The 23,317-nt window shown below is 36.9% G+C and overlaps 3 protein-coding genes and 1 pseudogene across 4 annotated transcripts; 1 reads left to right on the forward strand and 3 right to left on the reverse strand.

Annotated features, from left to right (window-relative positions):
• Window positions 1-95: 95 nt before the first annotated feature.
• On the reverse strand, window positions 96-4,193 carry LOC306888192 (synaptotagmin-1-like; the record flags this gene model as incomplete). Its single annotated transcript, XM_079446372.1, has 8 exons — window positions 96-200; window positions 397-527; window positions 630-747; window positions 1,455-1,622; window positions 1,773-1,940; window positions 2,122-2,235; window positions 3,763-3,932; window positions 4,016-4,193. 8 exons carry the CDS (start codon window positions 4,191-4,193, stop codon window positions 96-98), a joined length of 1,152 nt encoding a protein of 383 aa, XP_079302498.1.
• Window positions 4,194-7,367: 3,174 nt separating this feature from the next.
• LOC306888699 (BBSome complex assembly protein BBS10-like) lies at window positions 7,368-8,864 on the forward strand (annotated as a pseudogene). The gene has a single exon. The product of its transcript is annotated as a BBSome complex assembly protein BBS10-like (transcript).
• A 651-nt stretch (window positions 8,865-9,515) lies between these two features.
• Window positions 9,516-16,736, reverse strand: LOC306888120 (cAMP-regulated D2 protein-like). Its single transcript, XM_079446270.1, has 8 exons — window positions 15,889-16,736; window positions 14,626-14,827; window positions 14,409-14,542; window positions 14,200-14,327; window positions 13,469-13,587; window positions 11,390-11,530; window positions 10,469-10,641; window positions 9,516-10,353 (listed from the first exon to the last, which is right to left on the reverse strand). Exons 1-8 carry the CDS (start codon window positions 16,546-16,548, stop codon window positions 9,901-9,903), a joined length of 2,010 nt encoding a protein of 669 aa, XP_079302396.1. The 5' UTR covers window positions 16,549-16,736; the 3' UTR covers window positions 9,516-9,900.
• Window positions 16,737-18,508: 1,772 nt separating this feature from the next.
• Window positions 18,509-22,792, reverse strand: LOC306888737 (GLIPR1-like protein 1). Its single transcript, XM_079447158.1, has 5 exons — window positions 22,344-22,792; window positions 21,462-21,701; window positions 21,257-21,372; window positions 20,693-20,778; window positions 18,509-18,910 (listed from the first exon to the last, which is right to left on the reverse strand). Exons 1-5 carry the CDS (start codon window positions 22,515-22,517, stop codon window positions 18,780-18,782), a joined length of 747 nt encoding a protein of 248 aa, XP_079303284.1. The 5' UTR covers window positions 22,518-22,792; the 3' UTR covers window positions 18,509-18,779.
• Window positions 22,793-23,317: the final 525 nt, after the last annotated feature.

Here is a 23,317-nt window from a genome sequence, read left to right on the forward strand (position 1 = left end):
CTCAGACTTTCCCCACATGCACACACATACACAAACTTCACAAATGAAAGCAAACCACTGCATATTTATGCATACAAATGCTCACACACACAGCTTTATTTCTTCTTCAGTTCAGCATCCACATCCTCTTCAGGTTTAAGGGCGTGCCATTGAGCGATGGGTCTTCTTGGATTGGCTAACATATCTGACCAATGGCGTTGCTCCGTTCCTGTGCTGTTCAGTCCAATGAAAACCTTTCCAATGGCATCATTCTTCCCAATTTTGTCATAGTCCAGGACTGTCACCACAACCTGAACTTTCTAAAAGGAGAAAGAAGAATAGTCCAGAACCATTAATGTGTTCAGTTTCAGGAGACAGGCAGAAATATGGACAGAAATGAGACTTCAACTCTACCTGAATCTGCTCAGATGGCACTTCAAAGCTAAATGATTCGTTGTAATACGGGTTCAGTGTGTTCTTCTTAATTGTGGTTTTCTTTTTCTTCAGCCTTTTGCCGTTCTGCATCAGGTGGATTTTTACATAAGGGTCTGTGGAACAGATAATGTCCGAATTACTATGGTGAAATGGCATTTCAGATCTGTATTTTGAAATGTGTCAGTATATAATGTCACTTCACTTTTTCCACTCACCCGAGAGGCCGCCCACATCCATTTTTTTGAGGTTTTTGGCCTCTAGAACGACAACAGTCAGTTTTCCAGCAGTCGGTACATAGCGCAGAGACAAGCAAATATCACCTAACCGCTCATGCTGTTGAGTCAACAACGAAAAGTCGGATATTATTTCACTCTTCATCCTGAAATCAACACAATTCTGTCACATGCTGGTACAAAGGTGTAATTCATAATTAAATCTGGAAATGGAATATATATAGAAATATTTCTGTTTTATTTCTAAGTGGATATTTAAAATATTAAAAATTGATAGAGCATTATCAGTTGTTGAACATATTTTTCAATATGAATTACTCATATACTTGCATAATGTATATAATTGTTATATTTTTCATGCATTATGTAAACAATGTGTTAATGTCACAAAAGTTTAACATTTTTACCTTTAACGATTTAAGATCACTATAACAGTATAAATAGTTAACCTAAATAAATGTGTATTATTTAAAAACTTCTTATAAATTATATCCATTTTTAAATATTAATATTTTTTACATGCATTTATTTAAATGTGTAAATATAGTGATGTGAATATATATTAATATTCTTTTCAAATGCGTAAGAGTAAATAATCTGTAAAATTCTAATAAATGTTTTTATTTAGTTTTTATGTTTTATTGCAAAGCTCGTTTGTGTTGGATTAAAGAAATCCTATTGTTTGGGGTCATTCCAGTTCGCCATGAATTCAACTATGTGACCGATTCAATTCAGATTCAGACTGAGCCATGAAAAAGGTTTTGGCCCAACCCTGCATGTATTCAAGACTCCCTTCCTCACTCGTACCTCCTCTTTCTCTGCTTTCTGCAGATCTCTCCATTCCTCTGTAAGCTGACTGAAGTCCACTTTATTCATCTGCAGCCTCACGTCCCCAATAGCATCATGTTTGGAGAAACGGTCAAAGTCGTACACTGTCATGACCAGCGTCTTTCCTCCGAGCTCTGCATATGGAACCTGCAGACAGAATATATATGAGAGTATCCATATATCTGACACCCATTCATACATTATTGTCCCAACAGCACATTGTGAATTTGCATGCTGTGACCTCTATAACATTCTTGCCATGGAGGATTTTTAGTGCAAGTGGATTTTAAGTTGTACCTTAAAGGTGAAGTGCTCATTAAAAGTGGGATCTAGTGTTTTACGATGAACTTTTGTCTCAAACTTTTTCTTCTTGTCAGGGAGGAGGTAAACTTTCACATATGGATCCGAAGTGCCACTCATATCCATAGCAGCAAGACCTTCTGCCTCAACCACACCTACAATTAACTGGACAAGAAAGAATATCATATTCATTCAAAATTATTCAGAATTGTAATTTTAAAATGAAGTTCTCCACATTACAATAAAAGCCGATCTGCAGATTAAAAACCCCTGCCGAAGCAAGTTTCTCTCTTTAATATGGATATTGATGACTGAATTAATGCTTTTTGCTGATTTGTATTCATACCGCGCTGTCAGTGAAGTTGTAGTCAAGGGTATAGTGAAGTTTTCCAAGTTTTGTAGCCTCTTTAGACTCAGAATCCTCTTCCTTGTGATCAGAATCAGTGCCGTGATGAACAGCCTGTAAATACAACCATACAAATGCCAGTCATTGCCATATACACTCACCTAAAGGATTATTAGGAACACCATACTAATACTGTGTTTGACCCCCTTTCGCCTTCAGAACTGCCTTAATTCTACGTGGCATTGATTCAACAAGGTGCTGAAAGCATTCTTTAGAAATATTGGCCCATATTGATAGGATAGCATCTTGCAGTTGATGGAGATTTGTGGGATGCACATCCAGGGCACGAAGCTCCCGTTCCACCACATCCCAAAGATGCTCTATTGGGTTGAGATCTAGTGACTGTGGGGGCCATTTTAGTATAGTGAACTCATTGTCATGTTCAAGAAACCAATTTGAAATGATTCGAGCTTTGTGACATGGTGCATTATCCTGCTGGAAGTAGCCATCAGAGGATGGGTACATGGTGGTCATAAAGGGATGGACATGGTCAGAAACAATGCTCAGGTAGGCCGTGGCATTTAAACAATGCCCAATTGGCACTAAGGGGCCTAAAGTGTGCCAAGAAAACATCCCCCACACCATTACACCACCAGCCTGCACAGTGGTAACAAGGCATGATGGATCCATGTTCTCATTCTGTTTACGCCAAATTCTGACTCTACCATCTGAATGTCTCAACAGAAATCGACACTCATCAGACCAGGCAACATTTTTCCAGTCTTCAACCGTCCAATTTTGGTGAGCTCGTGCAAATTGTAGCCTCTTTTTCCTATTTGTAGTGGAGATGAGTGGTACCCGGTGGGGTCTTCTGCTGTTGTAGCCCAGCCGCCTCAAGGTTGTGCGTGTTGTGGCTTCACAAATGCTTTGCTGCATACCTCGGTTGTAACGAGTGGTTATTTCAGTCAAAGTTGCTCTTATATATCAGCTTGAATCAGTCGGCCCATTCTCCTCTGACCTCTAGCATCAACAAGGCATTTTCGCCCACAGGACTGCCGCATACTGGATGTTTTTCCCTTTTCACACCATTCTTTGTAAACCCTAGAAATGGTCGTGCGTGAAAATCCCAGTAACTGAGCAGATTGTGAAATACTCAGACCGGCCCGTCTGGCACCAACAACCATGCCACGCTCAAAATTGCTTAAATCACCTTTCTTTCCCATTCTGACATTCAGTTTGGAGTTCAGGAGATTGTCTTGACCAGGACCACACCCCTAAATGCATTGAAGCAACTGCCATGTGATTGGTTGATTAGATAATTGCATTAATGAGAAATTGAACAGGTGTTCCTAATAATCCTTTAGGTGAGTGTATATGTATATTTAATAATAATATTGCAATTCGAAAGTGCTAATAATTTAATCAATTATTGGGGCCCAATTTTCTGTGTGTGTTTTCAAATTTACTTCCAGCCCTTGTTAACAATTATATATCACTTATAAATTATTATATACAAAATGAAAAGTAGTTATTAAAATATATGCGGTTTGGCATTGGTAAAATGTGCGTGGAAAATAATATGAATAATTATACACACACTGTATGTATATACATCCACTACAACGCATCAATAATTAGTACCAGTTTTGTTCCGTCCTCTTTCACGTTTGACAGGTTAATGTTGTTCTTTTCATTTTTCTCTTTCCCACCCTTTTTCTTTTTAAATATCATCTTCTTGCAGAAACACAGGCAGCAGCTGAGCGTGATGAGGACTATGAGGAAGCCGAGGGCCACCAGAGCCCAGGATGGTACTGAAACAACACACAGACACAGAAATGACAATAAATATACAGGTAAGTGATTACAGTAAGTGTGTGAGAGACTGTCTACTCACATGGGACTTTATGAAGCTCATTCAGAAACTTGCTTCTGATACTATGAGCCAAACTCTCTGCGGTTGTAGTCTGAGGATGAACAGCCGTGGGTGGAGAACTCGCAGATCCAGGTATCTTTGATCCATTCAGTGCTGGAGATGAGGAAGGACCAGCCAGCAGAGCATCACCTTCATGCATTCTGAGGACATGCAGTGCATTATCTGAAGAGTTGCATGTGACTTTATAAACTCTCTTAATAACCTTTGGCATTTGCACAGAAGGTAGTGAGCGTAATGCTGATGTACTGGAAGCTCATTATAAAGTGTAAAGGCAAAGGCAGGTTCACATTCAGCACACACAGCAGGTGACATGATGCTCCTTAACCTTGGATTATTTTGAGAAATGCTGAGTAGGGATTTATTGATTTTCTCTCTATTTACAGTGAAATGAGACACAGAAAGCCAGTGACACTGATACCCCGACTCAAACGTATACCTATCTAACACAAATAATAATAAACATGCATTTATAAATATACACAACAAACCCCATCAAACAAATCCTAATGCAAACCTCAGAAGCATTCATATAATGTATATATTCAAAGCATTGCTTAGTTTATATAAAAATGCATGGATAGCCTCAGACATAAGTAAATAAGTTCACTGTATATGTAATGTAAGGATCGTAAAAAATCACATGCTATATTTGAGGAGGAATAACACTTACCTGCAGCTCTGATTTGAGAAGTGCACTTGATAGGCAGGTTATATGAATTACTATGAGGAAAAACAGAAAATTAAAGACAGAAATCTAAGGTAGAGAGAGAGAGCTTGTTTGTCTTGGCAAGACTATTCTTTTAAAAGAAAGAAAATATCAAGAGTTTTACACTGCTAGAGAGACAATGACAGAGAGAGAGAGACTGAGAGAGAGAAGCATCCAATTGCAAGCTGTGCAGCAGTGGGTGGAACCATATGGACATTATGACAAGCTTTTAATGAAGGATGTAGAAATGATTTGAAAAACAGGGGTCACATTAAGGTGCCAGTAGTGGTTATTTCACTAAATATTTGGGGGACATACATAAAAATATGTAAAAGTGGTATCTACATCCAAAGAAAACAATAAAAGCCATTTGCAACCTTGACTTAAATATATTTGGCTCATTTAAGTTTTTGATTTGTATTTTTTTGCACACACTTTATTGTTTTTAGAATTGTAGCATGTGTCATTTATTTGATAAATATAATTATAATTTATATTTCATGTATAATTTATGTAATAAATATAATTATATATTTTATAATTTATTATAATGTAGAATTCATCTACATTATACGTAATATACCTTATGTATTATTTTAAAACGCTGAAACGTTTAATTTAACGGTATGATTCACTCATTATACACTGCAGTAAAGGTTTTATTTAGCTAATTTTATTGAAGCTGAAGTGATGAAATGCATCAATGAATCAAACCTTTTCTATGAAAAGATGTTAAAAGTTTTATTAAATATTTCTTTTATACATTATTAATAATTGCATTTAAGACACTTCCACGTTCTGTCCGGTAGGAGTCAGTATATCCCGCGATGTTTATGATGAACTGCACGAAGCTTGATTAGAACATTATTATCGTTTCGAGATCATTTTACACAGTTTTGTAGGGTTGTATTGGTTTGTTTTGGTTCAGTTCTTTGGTTTCATGTTTTCTTTTGTATATCCAGCAGTGTTAATATTACGAATTTCATTGGTGTATTTTGCATCTGTCTGCTTCACAAAAGTACTACTCTTTAGATAAATGCACACAAGTTCATTAGAAATTATTTATTTTTAATGTGTCTGTCCTCATGTATTGTTGATGTGCGCTTTTGTTTTATACATTCTCTTTGTTAGTGTCATCATACATGTGTTAACAGTGTTGTTGTTGTGTGTGTGTGTGTGTGTAGATGCAGCAGGAGTGTGTGTGTGCATTAAAAACAGTAGTATTGAGAATAATTATTACAATTTCAAATAACTATTTTCTTTTTGAATATATTTTAAAATAAATTGTATTCTTGTGATGCAAAGCTGAATTTCCAGCATCATTACTCCAGTCTTAAGCGTCACATGATCCTTCAGAAATCATTAAGAAGCATTTCTTATTATTATTAATGTTGAAAATAGTTGTGTTTATTATTTTGTGGAATAATCACAAATGTGATTTCAGCATTCTTTGATGAATAGAAAATTCAAAAACAGCATTTATTTGAAACAGATTTTTTTTGTAACAATGTAAAAGTCTTTACAGTGACTTTTGATCAATTTAATGCATCCTTGATGAATAACATAAAAAAAATCTTGCTGTCCCCAAACTTTTCAACAATAGGATATATATATATATATATATATATATATATACGTGTATTAATATACAGTCGTGGTCGAAATTTTACATATACTTATAGTATCTGCAAAATGTTAATTATTTTACCAAAATAAGAGGGATCATACAAAATGCATGATAGTTGTTCATGAGTCCCTTGTTTGTCCTGAACACTTAAACTGCCTCCTGTTCTTCAGGAAAAGTCATTCAGGTCCCACAAATATTTTGGTTTTCCTGCATGTTTTGCATATTTGAACCCGTTCCAACTATGACTGTATGATTTTGAGATCCATCTTTTAACACTGAGGACAACTGAGGGACTCATTCGCAACTATTACAGAAGGTTCGAATGGTCACTGATGCTCCAGCAGGAAAAACCATGCATTAAGAGCCAGGGGTGAAAACATTTGAACAGAATGAAGATGTGTACATTTTTCTTATTTTGGCTATATATCATATTCTTTTCCATTTAGTATCCCTTCAGAATCTACAGAAGATACTTACATGTTTCCCAGAAGACAAAATAAGTCCAATTTACCAGTTTTCCCCTCCAGGCTCTTAATGCATGTTTCCTTTGGAGCATCAGTGAGCATTTGGACCTAGAATCAAGTGGATGTAAACTTTTGATTGGGGTCATTTTTCATAAATTCAACTATTATTTCGTCCTATGGACTATACTGTATGTAAACATTATGTGAAATATCTTATTCAGGTCAGTACTAAATAAAAAATAACATGCATTTTGTATGATCCCTCTTATTTTGGTAAAATAATTAACATTTTGCAGATACTGCAAAGTGCATGAAAAATTTTAAACACAACTGTACATGTATAAAAATACGAAGCATTTTAGGGTTAGTAGGTACCCATGAAGTGTATATAGTCAAATTTCAAAACTAGAGAGAAAGTAAAAATTTCAACATTTTTCAAGATTTATTTATATTAATTATATTTTTATATGAAAATAATGTGGATTTATGTGGCGTTTGCTATCTTTGTTCTTTAGGATGGTTTTGGACTGTGTGTGTGCACATGCTAAAGCTACTGCAGACGGCACAAAACCATTCATTCTCCTGCTGGCCACGCTGTTACGAGGAATTGAGGACTCACACATGCGCCGCAAAGGACCTTGGAGCATCCCTAATCTTCAAAATCTCGCTAATCGCCTGTTGGCTGTGAGCAGGAAGGAATTGGACAATGTCGTAGCACACAAAATTACCCCATATGCCTCATTGTACTGTAGTCACCATAATTACAAACTGGAGGGCAGCGGTCTTGATTTGTTGATTGGTGGATATATTTCTGGAAGAGTGGGGATCGGCCAGGCGGATGTGCTGAAACGAGTCCTGTCTGAGTTCTACCACAAAGTCAATCAAGATCAAAACGCAGTAGAAACAATCTCATTCATACATTCAAACTTCTCTTTTCTACATACGCCCGGCCTGGTTGTGACTCGTGATTGGTCAGTGTGGACTGAACCAGCAGGGTCAGTAAAAGGACTCATTTTATATGAGAGCATTGGAGCTTTATTTGTTGCTGTAGGTGAAAACATATCTGTGTGCATTCAAAGGGACTATCTGCACCGCTCAGAGAACATCACGAAGCAAAAGTTAGCAAGTTTATTAGACATACAGGTGCGTGTGGTGCTATCGTCCATGAAGCAGCCGGAAATTGTGTTGCAATGGGCTCGACTGAACCATGTTTCTCAACTTGAGTGTGTCGATTCAGCCCAGCTTGACTTTATTTCAAACATCAGTGCTGCAGAAACACTCTCTTATCCACCACTTCAACACCTCGTGATGCTCAAGTCCTGTAGACGTGTGCAACTCGGTGGGCATCGCTATGCCTGTCTGGGCATGTTTTCGCACACACACGCTTGTTCTTTGTGCACCAGTGCCGGGATTGCTTGACCAGGCTGTGTATGTGTGCCAAGGTGTGTTTGCAATGCTGCAACATCTGTCTGAAAGCTTCTGTCAGACACTGTTCGGACCAAACACAAAGTGCGCTTTCATCACAAGACCTGTGGGGTGGAGTTATGCACGCAGGTGGAGTGCTTCCTGTTGGAGGCATGTTTGAGTTCTTGCTACATTACTTTTTGTTGAACGAGCGTAACTCTTGTGACCCAGAGAGCTGCAGGTTGCTGGCGGAGGCTTTGTTGTGTTTGCCTAGAACTTTGTATGCTCATAATCTCAGACGGTTTCTGAATTTCCAGACACGTTTCTTGGATGATCTTAAGGAATGGGACAAGACCAAAGAGCGAGAGTCAGAAATGCCTGAGTTGAAGTTTGGGTTCGGGTTCAATGAGTTCTGCATCGGGTCTTGAGTCAGTCAGTGGAAAGAAGCAGCTGCTTGTTTCTGTGTTGCAGTGTTTGCACAGATTCTTATGTGTAGGGGCTGTTTTACACACACACTCTCCATTATGCACTGGCCTTCAAACACAGTCTGAGGAGGAAGAGGAAGAGAATCCGGAGCGTTCAAACTCCACTCAGACAACAGATGCATAAGTCTGTAATATTCAGTCATCCGCTATATGTTTATGTTATGTACAGTCACCTCTAATCTGTTTACAGTGGCCCTAAAAAGTTTTTGAATTTAAGTCATGGTTAAAAATGTCTGAAGTTCAAAGCATTTGATACAAAATATCAAACAAAGTGACCTCTGCAAACAAAAGCTGCTATATATATATATATATATATATATATAAATCAGTAACTTTTATAACACCTTCATAGAATAAACTAATTATTTTGAATATTTAAATATAGAATATAAATGCATTCTATAATTTTATGGATACAAAAAGGAGTATTTGTAATACAGTTCTATATGCATTATACATTTTAATGTCTGATGTTTTGTTGAAGTTATTTTAAAAGCCTTACATTTAGTAAGTCAATAAAAGTAGTAGAATTTATTATCTTCAAAAGCTTGGGATCAATATGATTTTTTTTAAATGAAATAAATCCTTTTGTTCAACAAGGACATTTATGATATTACAAAAGATTCTATTTCTAATAATTGCTGTTTCCACAAAAATATTAAGCAGCACATCTGTTTTCAACATTGATGATAAGAAATGTTTCTTGAAAAGTGAATCAGCATATTAGAATGATTCATGTGACACTGAAAACTGGAGTAATGATTCTGAAAATTCCGCTTTGTATCACAGGAATACATTTTTAATTAAAAAGAAGAAAACAAAACAGTTTACAATTTAAATTTGTCATTAAAATTTAATATTGTAATAATATTTCACAATATTACTATAATAAAACTGTGTTTGTGATCAAATAAATGCAGCTGAAGAAGATACTTATTTCAAAAACATGAAAAAATTACTCCTAACTTTTGAATAATAATGTACTTCAAAAATAATATTTTGTTATTACACTGGCCCAGTCACTGATAAAATATAAATATGAGATTTCAATTAAAAAAAAAAAAAAAAAAAAAATCGCAGAATGGTTAATTAATAGCAAAGTGTTCATCAAAATTGTTAGAGCCGTGATTTTGTCTTTCCTCCAGCTCAATCTCCTCCCCTCAATAGATGTCCAGCCGATCCCAGAAGTCACAGAAATGGTCCCTGTCCTCATGCTGTGGGTGTGACTGTAGAGTCAGGTTCAGGATGGGCCAGCCCTCTGGAGCCGTGTACCGTGGCCAAACAGGCAGCCTCTGCTGTGTGCAGAAGTGTGTCTGTTCACTTCGAGTGTTTGGGTCTCCCGTGTGGGCAAACGTTCCCCAGTAACACGCCATCCGATTGGCCAGAAGGGTCTCTTGAGGTGTAAGTGTGAAGTTAGTGCTGGGGGCGGAGTCAAAGAGAAAGGGAAGCTCTGCCCCATGGCAGGTACGATTGTAGCAGAACGGAAGCCCCGCCCATATGTTGTGATCAGATGGAGCGTGGTCAAATACATACAACCAAACGGCTCCACCGACTCTCACTCCAGAACGAGCAGAACATCGAGTTGGACACAGAAACATGTAATCCGTGACAATCTGCAAAACAGGTCAATTTTATAAGCCAAAGAAGTGTAAGAACAAATAATGCCTAACCGTTATTTTATGCTGTTTGTCTTGCAGTTGTTTTATCTGAAGAATACTGATGTCTTACTTGTGAAAGCATCACTCTTCTGTCCTGGTTTCGGTAGAAAGGAATGTATTTGTGCAGAATTTTAAGCGCATGTTGCTTAAAAATGGCCGCAGTGTAGAGTACACATTCCAGCGTTGATACAGACCGGTTGAAAACGCTGTACACAAAGGTCACGCCTTCCTCAGAGGTTGTACCTACAGGACAGAACAAACAAGAGCTGACAGAGGTAAACAATGCTAACCTACTGAATATTCCAGGTTAAAAGAATAGTTCACCCAAAATGTAAAATTTGCTGAAAATGTACGAGATGTAGATGAGTTTGTTTCTCCATTTGAACTTTATTGGAGAAATGTAGCATTACATTGCAGTGAATGGGTGCCGTCAGAATGACAAAACATCACAATCTACAAGTAATCCACACCACTCCAGTACATCAAATAACATCTTGAGATGCGAAAAGCTGCATGTTTTAAGACACAAATCCACCATTAAGACTTTAAACTATGACTTTCGGCCAAAATACGAGTCAATATTATTATGGATAGAGAAGCAATGGTTTGAAGTTATAATCGCTTTATTTCACAAGACATTCATTGATGGACTGGAGTGGTGTCGATTACTTGTGGATTATTGTGATGTTTTTATCAGCTGTTTGGACTCTCATTCTGACGGCACCCATTCACTGCAGAGGATCCATTAGTGAGCAAGTGATATAATGCTAAATTTCTCCAAATCTATTCTGATGAAGAAACAAACTCATCTACATCTTGGATGACCTGAGGGTGAGTATATTTTTAGCAAATTTTCATTTTTGGGTTAACTATTGATTTTTTAAAAAAAACTTCATCCCACAGCATTTATGTTCTGTGGTAATCAACAACATGTGATATCTTAGCTAATGTTTAACCCAGAATATGCTGATGTTGTTGTTGAAGCACAAACCAAGTATAACAGGCTTGTAACTCTGCCAGTGGCCTGTTTGGAAGGCTGTGATTGGCTGTTCCTGGATCAGCTCTCCATCAATGAACGGCCCCCATGTCTCAAAGACCTCCAGGAAACGGAAGGGGTTGATGATCTTAGAACCTTCAAAAGCACAGAATTAGATTTTAGTTTATTTCAGTGTTTGCACGTTTATGTCTGATATGTGTGTTTATTGCCAGCCGCATCATTCTGCAGTCAGATATTTTTATTAATTGTTCACTAAATTATATATTTGACTGTTGTCCCAGATAACCATCTATCACTCTGTATGTTTCTTTGTTCACATAATAAAATCATTCATATGTATCCTTCATCATTTGTATTATATTTATTTATTTTTTGTAATTTTTAGTTTGTAGTAAGGTTATGCTTTTGGCATTTTTATTAGTATTTTTTATATTTCTGTTTAGCTTAAATTTACTTTTACACCGTGTTCCAAATTATTATGCACATGCCATTTTTGTTTGTTTTTCCAAATCAGTCTTTTTGATTTGGTATGATTAGTATGATTAAGGATTAATTTTATCCTCAACTATTATTTTACAATGAGAATATTATTACACGTGAAAGAACTGATTAATGTCAAGAGTTGTATTGATATTTAAAAAAAAAAAATATATAAATGTTCTAAATAATTATGTAGAATGCAGTTTGAAAACATTCAATGGATTATAATGAACTCAAAACACAAATCTGTCATATGTTCTGCATGGACAGATAATTTTGCAAAAATAAATAATTTAAAACAAAAAACGCAAGGATGCTCCACATGTTCTCAATAGGTTGGAGGTCAGGGGACACACCAAGATTTTTTCTCTTTTTATGCCCATAGCAATCAAGGAATCAATGGTGTTTTTTACAGCATGGGATGGTGCGTTATCCTGCTTGAAAATCATTTTATTTCAGAAGGCATGATTCTTCTTTCAATATAGCAGAAAATGGTCTGTTAGGAACTCCACATATCTTGGAGAGGTCATTTTGACACTGTCAGGGCCCCTAAAGGGACCTACCATCTCACTTCCCAATATTCCAGCCCAAATCATCACTCCACCACCTCTTTGTTGACATCTCAGTCTTGCTGAAACAGGGTGGCCATTCACCAACCATCCAGAACTCCATCCATCTGGACCATCAAGTGTAGCACGGCATTCGTCAGTGAATAAAACTATTTGAAAATAAGTCTTCATGTAATTTTGAGCCCATTGCAAACATTTCTCTTTGTGAGTTTTGATTAGGGGTGGTCGAAATGCAGCTTTATGTACAACTGCCTCTGAAGGATCCTGCATCGAGAGGTTCTTGGGACTCCAGAGACGCCAGTAGCTTCAAATACCTGTTTGCTGCTCAATAGAGGCTTTTTTTGTAGCTGCCCTTTTAATAACATTAATTTGTCTGACAGAAACCTTTCTTAATAAGCCTTGAATTCTTCTGTGCTGTGAATCACTCACAGATCTTTTGACAGATCGATGATCTCTTTTCAGTTTTCACGATATATCAATGTTTTCATGCCCGTTGCAAGGCGTTGCACTTTTTCACGCTTTTCATCTTCAGAAAGATCTTTCTTCCTCCCCATATTGCATGAGAAGTGTGACTTGCTTAATAATGTGGAGCAACCTCTTTAAGGAGGTTTCCCTTTAACTAAGATCACCCGGCAAACTAATTAACTAACCTGTCTAAGATTGATACCAGTTATCTTAAAACATAAGAAATAAAACAAACACGTTCTTTGAAAAAAAACTAAAACATGAATATTTATTTTAATTAAATCCTACTGATATGCTACTTGCATAATAATTTGGAACACGGTGTATTTCAAATCATTTGAGTATTATTGAGATACTATTATAGTTTTTGGTAACATTTTGAATTTTGTTTTTAGTTTTATTATTTTCATTTTAGTTTTATTTAGTCAAAATTTAAGTTAGTAATTTTGTTGTGTTTTTGTAATTTTTATTATTATTTTTAAATGTCTATAGTTTTTTATTTTACTTGAGCTTTATTTCAATTAATTCAGTTATCAGTAACACTGATGTGAGTATGTACCTGATTTAACCTGGGCGTTGAGCACGTCGTGTGAGCTGAGAGAGCGCAGACAGGGCAGATCAAATGCTGAGCAATTAGTCAGTTTAGTAAAATCCCAGCCCAGTTTCATAGCATCCCATCTACAAAATAATAAGCATCATCAGCAGCAGCAGCTTCATCATGCTTTCTCTATTGTTCTATAGGCTAAGGCTCTGTTCCAAAACATAGTGAACTGAAAGGCTAATGGCATAGCTGTGCAACCAATGCAAATGGTAAGCAGAATTATACAAGATATCTTGTCTTGCTGAGATCTTGTCTTGCTGAGAGAAGGCAATCCCAGAATGCACTGCACCAAGGCATAAATGAAAGATGGTGGCCCGGTGGATGAGGTGAGGAAAATGTTGATTAAAAACAAAAAAATAGTTGAGTTTTACCGTATGTGTTGAATTTTTATAAGCAAGATGTTACTTTCAAATTTATTGGCTCCGGGCAGAGGCAGCTGACCAGGTTTTGGGACAGAGCTTAAAGGGATAGTTCACCCAAAAAATAAATTTCTGCCATTAATTACTCACCTTCCAAACCCGTAAGACCTTTGTTCATCTTTGAACACAAATTAACATATTTTTGATGAAATCCGAGAGCTTTCTGACCCCCCATAGACAGCAAGGGTCCTACCACGATCAAGGCCCAGAAACGCAGTAATGACAGAATTAAAATTTTTGGGTGAACTAACTGTTTTATGTGTTTTTTACCTGGTTTTCAGTGGCAAAGAAAATGGTAAACTCTGTATGGCTGCATGTCTAAACAAAGACTCGCTGCTCTGCATCATCAGATGAAGACACACTGATTGGGCTCCAGCGCTCTCACTAAACAGAGTAACCTTCACACACAGAAATAATATACTGTAATTAGATGTCCACACTGTCGTCATTCATACACCCCACCCCGTGTTCCCTGATACCTTATTTGGGTCTCCTCCAAAAGCTGCAATGTTTTCTTGGACCCAACGCAGTGCTGCCTGCTGGTCTAGAATCCCATAATTCCCCACTGCAGAGCTCTTGGGATCTTTGCCTGTGACTAAGAAGCCAAACGCACCTAAAAATTGACCAGAACATCTTAGGAAGTGGCTCAGTCAGATGTCATCATGTACACCAATATGGAAAATGAGTTTGACTAACCAAGACGATACTCCATGTTTACAACCACTGTGTTGCTATAGTTACTGATGAAACGGCCATCATATAGAGGTTTGGAGGCGGAGCCAGCGATGAAGTCACCGCCGTGAATCCACACCATCACCGGCAGTGCTGTTACTATCGGCAATGACAGGTTGATGCTCACAGGAACAAAGACGTTTAGATACAGGCAGTCCTCGCTAACCTGTGCAAATGCACACATTCACATTTATGCATTAGGGTGTTGGAATTGCTAAAGTGTGCTGAGTCTTTGTTTGCAATGTGGTTGCTATGGCGTTACAGTGTGGTTGTCAGCGTGTTGCTATGTGGCTGCTATGGAGTATTTTTTTTCTTAGTGCTATGTGGTTGTTAGGCTTTTGCTATGCAGTTGTTAAAGTGTTCTGCGTCTTTCTTAGCATGGTCTAATGTGGCTGCTTGGGAATTTCTAAATGGTTGCCAAGGCATTGCTATTTGGTTGCTAAAGTGTTGTGAGCATTTTAAACATGTTGAAGTGTGGTTTCTAGATGGTTGACTGGGTGTTGCTATGTGGTTGCTAAATTATTCTTAGTGTTTCTAAATGGTTGTTGTTGTTTTTTACCATGTTCCAGTGTGGTTCCTAGAACGCTTCGGTTGCTGAAGTGTTCTTAGTATGTTGCTATGTGTTTTCTAGAGTGTTGCTATGTGGTTGCCAGGGTGTTGTTATGTGGTTTCTATAGTAGATTGTTGCTATGCGGTTTCTAGAGTGTTGCTAGGTAGTAGCCAGGACGTTACTAGGAGGTTGATAAAGTGTTATTTCTTAGTGTGTTGCTATGTGATTCCTAGAGTGTTGCTATGTGGTTCCTAGAATGTTGCTAGGTGGTTGCGATGTGGTTGCTGGAGTGTTCTGAGTGTTTCATAGTGTGTTGCTATGTAGTTCCTAGAGTGTTGCTAGGTGGTTGCCAGAGTGTTGATATGTGGTTACTGGAGTGTTCTGAGTGTTTATTTGTGTGTTGCTATGTGGTTTATATTCTTGCTAGGGGGTTGCCAGGGCATTGCTAGGTTGATAAAGTGTTCCTATACAGTATACTGTATGTCCATTTAGTACAAACGACATGGTAAATTACATTATTAAGATTAATAGTTTTGAAAAACCTCTAACCTTAAAAATGTAACATTGAATTTGTTATTGGTGCTCAAGCCTTAAATATATGAATGTAACACGCACTATGATTGTGTAAATGCACTGTTTTAATTTGTGGATGGTTTGCAAATGTGAGTGTTTCATACCTTAGGAGGACACATCCGAGAGAACTCACCAGCACACACCTGCATACAAGCAGGACGGGGAAATGTGGCGTCATAAGTGTACGTCCAATGTGACATGGGTGAAGGAGGAGCCCAGCGTTTGTCCCCCACAGGAGGGTCTGCATATGGAATCCCATAAAACACATGAGCTTTATCCCGAGTACGGCCACGAACTCGCCCCTGATGTGTGATGACCACTGGATCACCACTAGAGGTATCATCCAAGGCTTCAGACGAGGTGTGATCCAGTGAATTAATCATGCATTCACCATCACACCCCACCTTATTCAACTTCTCATCCATCTCAGGCTCCTTGTCTACAATATTATCACCTTCACAATTATTTGTATCACATTCAGTTCTGGTTGATATGGAATCAGCTACTGAATGCATATCAGTCGATTCAGCCACAGTGTTTCTTGAAAATTCATCAGCACTAGCATAAAACTTAAACGGGTTTAAAGCGGGTTCATCTAAAAAAACATCATCCAAGCTCTCATGTGTTTCATTATGTTCAGTGTTTGGGATGTTGAACATCATTATCCGAGTCCCAGTTTCTTGAGTTTCACCTTTCAGTCTTCCTCTCACAATTGGCATCATTGATTGTAGCGTGACCACAATCAATGTAGTAAACAACACCATGATGGCTCACCGAGTCAATCACAATAGAATTAGTTAGTTCCACTTACTTCAACAGGAGAATCTCAGCAGCCTAAATCCACAAATAGATGCTTGCAGAAAGTTTTATGCTGTAAAATCTCGTTCCCGTAACTGTAGTTTGTCTTCAGTCAGCAAACAGCGATTGTGTAAGAGTGTAGAGGAATCCGACTCTCACACACTCGTGAGTCCTTCTCAAGGACGCTATTGTGAAACAAATCAGATTACTGGCAGTGAGAGTTCAGGGTACTGCAGATGTTCCGGTCAAGGCTATTTATATAAAACAGAATCACACGGAATTGATTATGAAAGCATAAAAGCAGTTTTTATCATGCAATTACATTTATTTAGCCTCAGTTACCTGTTTGTGCTTTAACTTCTTCAGCTCGGTCAGCCTGCTGTCAGTGTACTTCTGTGTAGAGATCACTCACAAAGCCACAGGAGACAAGAGTCCAAGGAAAGTAATCTTTAATCCTAGAAGCAGGGTTGGGGAGTAACAAGTTACATGTAACGGAATTACGTAATATAATTACAAAATAAATGTAACTGTAATCTGTTACAGTTGTACAAATATTTTCACACACACAGATTTGATTTATTTATTTCCAAAATTGCATTGATTGACTGCTATGATAGACAACAATGTTTCAGCAGTTTAGGACACAAAACGGGACACAATTAATTTGATAACTGTTTTATTTCCTATTTGAGTTTATGTATTGGCTATATTTTTTAAATGAACTATTTTTGTCCAAGGCATTGTTAGATGCCAGTGTTTCCTGTTATTTTGCAAAAGATTTGATTTCAAAAACTATATATTTTTTAATGATTTTAAATCTGTATTTAACCCCAGAAAGATCTCAAAATAAAAAGAGGTTTGTGGTGCTGTGCTTAGAAAAAATGAGAAAAGTCATCAAATTTAGAAAGGTAATCAATAGTAATCAAATGTAATCAGTTACATTACTTAAATAAAGTCATGCAAATAGGTACACTACTTATCACATTTTAAATAGGGTAACTTGTGATCTGTAACCTATAAACAATAAACATGGCAAAAAACAAAACAAAATAACCCCCTCAGAATACAACACATTTTCTGACAATATATTAAAAATGTACAGAAATGTTTTAACTTTTCTACAGAATTTTTTTAATTTTTCTACAGAAATACAATTCTTTTTTAATGTTTTAAAGTTCTGAATTAAAATGTATTTTGATATTTTTGTGTGGCAAAAATAAAGAAAATGTTGCATTAAAGTTATTATTTTAAAAATTCCTTCATAATATTCATGACTCAAAAATTTGTATTTATTTATTTTAATGATGTAGATGTGTACTCTCACATGTATTCATTGTGTCAGAAATATTTTGTTTTTTTACTTAATGGGTACACTTGACCATCATTAAAATACTTTTTTTATTATTATTATTTTTTAATCGAAAATTGTTTAAACATTTAATGAAATGTTTTTGTCTAAGAACTTGACTTGTGCATTTTTAGCTAGATTCTTAAAATATTTCTCAATTTAATTCATCTCTGACATCCTTATGTGTCATTAGCCTAGGTGTACAGACATCTTAAAATAATGACACATTACTCATGCACTAAGAGAGCACTGATTATTGATTACTCAGAAACATAAACACACAACAACTTCAAAACATAATTCATAACTCGTGACTCATAGCTGTTCTCACTCACGGCCTACAGTGTGCTATACGTACACCTGTTTCCATGGTGACTGTAAAATCATCAGGAATGTGTCGTGACTACGTTGGTTATATGTGTGTGTGAAACACACAACAGCTGAATTTACAGGCACTGATGTGTATCTTCACTATCACACACAGTCATATTCATGCTTCATAATCCTGAGAGGTTGTAACACACTTTAGAAATGAGATTGACTCTGAAGGCTAGAAAATCACACAGAAGACAAGCAGTAAGAGTATAAAATATCAACCCAAGTTTATTCAACTAGCACTTTTATGATGGCAATTCTTACAAGTAAAGTGAAAATTCCAGTTTTTTAATGCATTTACAGGCCTATGGAACTAAAATAAATGATTTACACACAGCAGAAAAGAAAACTATACATGTATATTTATAGACTGATTTCTTATTATTATTTCAGTGATTGCTAATTTAATATCCAACCATAACGAAATTATGGAGAGATGCTAATTTTAAGGTGGAACAGGTTCACAGGATGACATTAATGTGTTGCATAAAAGTGGAGTAGCCAGCAAACTCCTAGTAGACACAGTCCAAGATTAGTCAGCCAGTAGGAAATACCGTAGGCTGAAGAGGGCGGGCCATAGTCCCACCCAGGGAACCAATCATATCCTGTAAAGAGAGACATCACAGCATATCTGAGCAAGATGTAGGTTTGAAAGACGTCATACTGGGAAATGTATGCAAAGTGGATATAAATATGGAAATGATAAATAAAGTAAAAAAAGATTAGATTGGCATGAAGATATTTTAAATATAATCACGATTGTCTAAAAAGCTACAAGTGAAAAGTGCTATACAAATAAAATAGACTTGATATTTTTGTGATGTATTGTCAAATAGTCAAAAAACTTACTAAATATATTTTGAATTTAGTTACACCTAAATTAACTGGTTTATTCAAGTCAAATATATTACTTAATATGGTTTCATAAAACTGACTACACTGTAAAAAAATATTAAAAATAGATTTAATTCAATGGGCTGAAATGTACTAGCAATTTCTAAATAAAAATGTTTTACGCCATTTTTTTCAGTGTACATGAAATCATTATATTACACAAATGAGTCATTTTAAGAGTAAGATCAGGTAGGCATCCTGTAGCTCCTCTGTACAGTGAATATGGACAGTTTTTATTGAAATAATAATCTACATATAAGATTAATAATAATATTTTAAAAATATTATGAAAAATAATATTAATATTATTTAATATAAATGTTATGTAGTGTAATATAATGTTATAAATAAATGTTGATATGTATATATATAGATAGATATATAGATACATACATATATACATTATCTCACAGAAGTGAGTACACCCCTTACATTTTTGTAAGTATTTTATTATATCTTTTCATGTGACAACACTGAAGAAATGACACTTTGCTACAATGTAAAGTAGTGAGTGTACAGCTTGTATAACAGGGTAAATTTGCTGTCCCCTCAAAATAACTCAACACACAGCCATTAATGTCTAAACCCGCTGGTTGCCGCCACACACGCTTGACACCATCTGAACCAAATAAGTTTATCTTGGTCTCATCAGACCACAGGACATGGTTCCAGTAATCCATGTCCTTAGTCTGCTTGTCTTCAGCAAACTGTTTGCAGGCTTTCTTGTGCATCATCTTTTGAAGAGGCTTCCTTCTGGGACGATAGCCATGCAGACCAATATGATGCAAAGGCTGACCCCCCACCCCTTCAACCTCTGCAGCAATGCTGGCAGCACTTATACGTCTATTTCCCAAACACAACCTCTGGATATGACGCTGAGCACGTGCACTCAACTTCTTTGGTCAACCATGGCGAGGCCTGTTCTGAATGGAACCTGTCCTGTTAAACTGCTGTATGGTCTCGGCCACTGTGCTGCAGCTCAGTTTCAGGGTCTTGGCAATCTTCTTATAGCCTACACCAACTTTATGTAGAGCAACAATAATTTTTTTCAGATCCTCAGAGAGTTCTTTACCATGAGGTGCCATGTTGAACTTCCAGTGACCAGTATGAGAGAATGAGAGCGATAACACCAAATTTAACACACCTGCTCCCCATTCACACCTGAGACCTTGTAATACTAATGAGTCACATGACACCGGGGAGAGAAAATTGATAATTGGGCCCAATTTGGACATTTTCACAATTTTGGACATTGTTGTACTCATTTTTGTGGCCAGCGGTTTAGACATTAATGGCTGTGTGTTGAGTTATTTTGAGGGGACAACAAATTTACACTGTTATACAAGCTGTAAACTCACTACTTTACATTGTATCAAAGTGTCATTTCTTCAGTGTTGTCACATGAAAAGATATAATAAAATATTTACAAAAATGTGAGGGGTGTACTCACTTCTGTGAGTGTTATTTTGATGTTTCATTATGAAAGCTCTTACTACAGACGTTGTCTCGGCAGATCTCTGACCCACAACCGCTGCAGCCCACACCTGCTATATATGGAGTAACACCATGAACGTTTCCCCTGTAACAGAGAACATGTTAGAATAACTTTTCCTTCTAACTTTTCCTAGAATAACTTTGAACTTTTCAACCACAAGAAGCAGACATAGCAATATTATGACCTGCGCTGAACATTACTATGCATTTGCAAATATAAATCGAGCAAAAACTATAACCACCATAGATACAAAGTCAATGTGTTCCCATAATATGGTAAATATATGCACTCTTAAAAATAAGGGTCCTTTATTGGCAGTGATAATTATAATAAGCTTTAAAAACAGTTCTTTATAGTGGATATATGTTCTTTAGATTATTCAAATGCTCTTTAAAGTACTGTTTGCTGAGAGGTTCTTTGAGAGAAACCAAAAAAATGGTTCTTCTATGGTTCTAAACAAAAACACACAAAAAAGTGTATATATATATTATTTTTTTCATTTCTTGGTCCCCCTAGTTTTGAGCATTTGGTTGCATTTTTGCAAATATAAAGTCTAACTTACGCATCGCCATAGTTGCACACAAAAATAGTGGATTCTGGGTGAGAGGAGAAGTTTTCGATTCCTTTAGAGCACACATTTACAGCACAGCCCATCTTGAAGCTTGTAGACCACATTAACTGAAATACACAATACATGCACAAGTACATAAGGTTGATAAACAAACCTTTGATTTTCATTCCTGAAAAATATTCACAGCTGAACATACCTGTGCGTAGTGGCCACACAAACGTGAGCAGTTGTTATTTTTGAGCGAGTAAGCTCTTTCTTTGCTCCATCTGTGTATGACGTTCTCCACTGAGAAGGCTGAAAATGGAGCCCCAAGCCAGATGTTCTCACCCATCCACCCAAACAGCGGGTGCCCAAAATGTGCCAACCCAGGGTGATGAGAGGCCTTGCAATGTCTCGCTCGGTCTCTGGCGCCTCTGGCCAATTCATTGTCCCAGGACTATGAACAAGCACACAAACAATGCTCCAAATCAATGAAATTACAAAACAGAGATATATAACTGACAGGATTAGATGAACAAGAGCCATTAAAACATATTTAAGCAACATTCTCACATTCTTTAGTGTCTGAAAAATATCGATCAAAAGATCAAATGAATAACACATTTCAAATGATCACTGATGAAGAGATATCTGAGAATATCTTTCCAGAACCTTCTTCAGGCATCATCACAATCAGAAAGACCCTTTGTTTTCTTTTCATTCTTCTGCTACTACTAAAAAAACAACAACAATCCAGATCAATACACAAACAATAGGGAGCCTTTCCTTTCCACTCATACAAAAACATCTCTCCATTGCCATGGCAACCAGAATTATGGTTGTACATATTTTTTATACTGAAACCAAACACCTAAGACAAAAACAAAATGGCATGCTGTTAGTATAGCATGAGCGTTTAAAATGTGGAACATGGAGACAACAGGTTTTGCAGACACACACAAATGTAGATGAACATGAGCAAACAAGATGAGACAATAACATGCAAACTGCGCGAATGATTATGAACACATCAGTACTATCAGGAATGATTAATCTAAAAGGAAACATCAAATACCTGCGTCCTGATCACCTGTCTTACCATTGAGCGCGCGCTGGCCGCAGGTGGAGCGGTGCGCGAGCGCTGCGTGTTATGCGCCTGCACACACCTGCGGATGAACTCGGGCTCCGTTATTCCAGGTAAGAGCGCCAGAACGCCGCAGGAGCCGTACAGAAGCACCGACATCCGTAAGAGGAGACTGCCGAGAGAGTCCATGGCAGGAGACTGTCCTGAGCCGCGCTGCTGCTTCGCTCTGGATAAATGAGTCAATGGAGCATCACTGCAGGAGACGCGCTGACCTGTGCGTCATGGTGCCGTGGATTTGCCCACTCTCTATCTCTCCCTCTCTGTCTGTCTGTCGCTCTCTTCCTGCGTGTGTGTGTCTGTCTGTCTTTCTTGGTACAGGGGCTTTTTAAAGGCCTGAAACGCAACCGCCCACCATGTCACGAAAAGATAAGATGCGCGGGGCTCTTTGTCTTCATCCCTCACGCACGAGTTCAGCGCGCGCGCACCCGCTTGTCCAAATGTAAATTTAAGCGTGAGACAAACATGGCCATTTTGCCATATTTAGAATGTCTATTTAAAAATACATTTAGAATTGTTTTTGTCCGCTAAATATATTAAAGTTAATTTATTGTAGATTTAGCCGAACATATTAAAGGTTTTTAATGAAAATAAATTAAATGCATGTGTTTTGTAAGAGGATATTGTTTAAAATGTTTAGAATAATAATGGTTGTTCTCGAGGAATATTACCTTTAGTCATAGATTTATTTAATAATAAATGAATTATTTTATTTGAATATGCTTCTCTTTTATTTAGCCCTTCATTCAAGATTTATAACATTTAGATCTTTTTTTACCTCTTCATGTAGCCTGTAGAAACGGGATAGATAATTTTTATACATTTGCTTAATTACATTTAAAAATTTGGATCTTAGTAGAATATTTTATTTTACTTCACATTTCTCATTCATTATCATAGTCTTCATACATGCATTAACAGGGTATTTGTGC

The sequence above is a fragment of the Barbus barbus genome, assembly GCF_936440315.1.
Source record: "Barbus barbus genome assembly, chromosome: 22".
Taxonomy (NCBI): Eukaryota; Metazoa; Chordata; class Actinopteri; order Cypriniformes; family Cyprinidae; genus Barbus; species Barbus barbus.

Bases quoted from the DNA above. Each gene is read 5' to 3' on its own strand.
- LOC306888120 (XM_079446270.1), bottom strand. From the start codon at position 16,548: ATGGTGTTGTTTACTACATTGATTGTGGTCACGCTACAATCAATGATG. The intron at 14,328-14,408 runs GTATCAGGGAAC...CTGTGTGTGAAG, and splicing joins TTGGAGGAGACCCAAATAAG to GTTACTCTGTTTAGTGAGAG. The intron at 11,531-13,468 runs GTACATACTCAC...GTGCTTTTGAAG, and splicing joins CAACGCCCAGGTTAAATCAG to GTTCTAAGATCATCAACCCC.
- LOC306888737 (XM_079447158.1), bottom strand. From the start codon at position 22,517: ATGGACTCTCTCGGCAGTCTCCTCTTACGGATGTCGGTGCTTCTGTAC. The intron at 21,702-22,343 runs GTAAGACAGGTG...GCTTGTTCATAG, and splicing joins CGGCCAGCGCGCGCTCAATG to TCCTGGGACAATGAATTGGC. The intron at 18,911-20,692 runs GTAAGAGCTTTC...CTCTCTTTACAG, and splicing joins CTGCCGAGACAACGTCTGTA to GATATGATTGGTTCCCTGGG.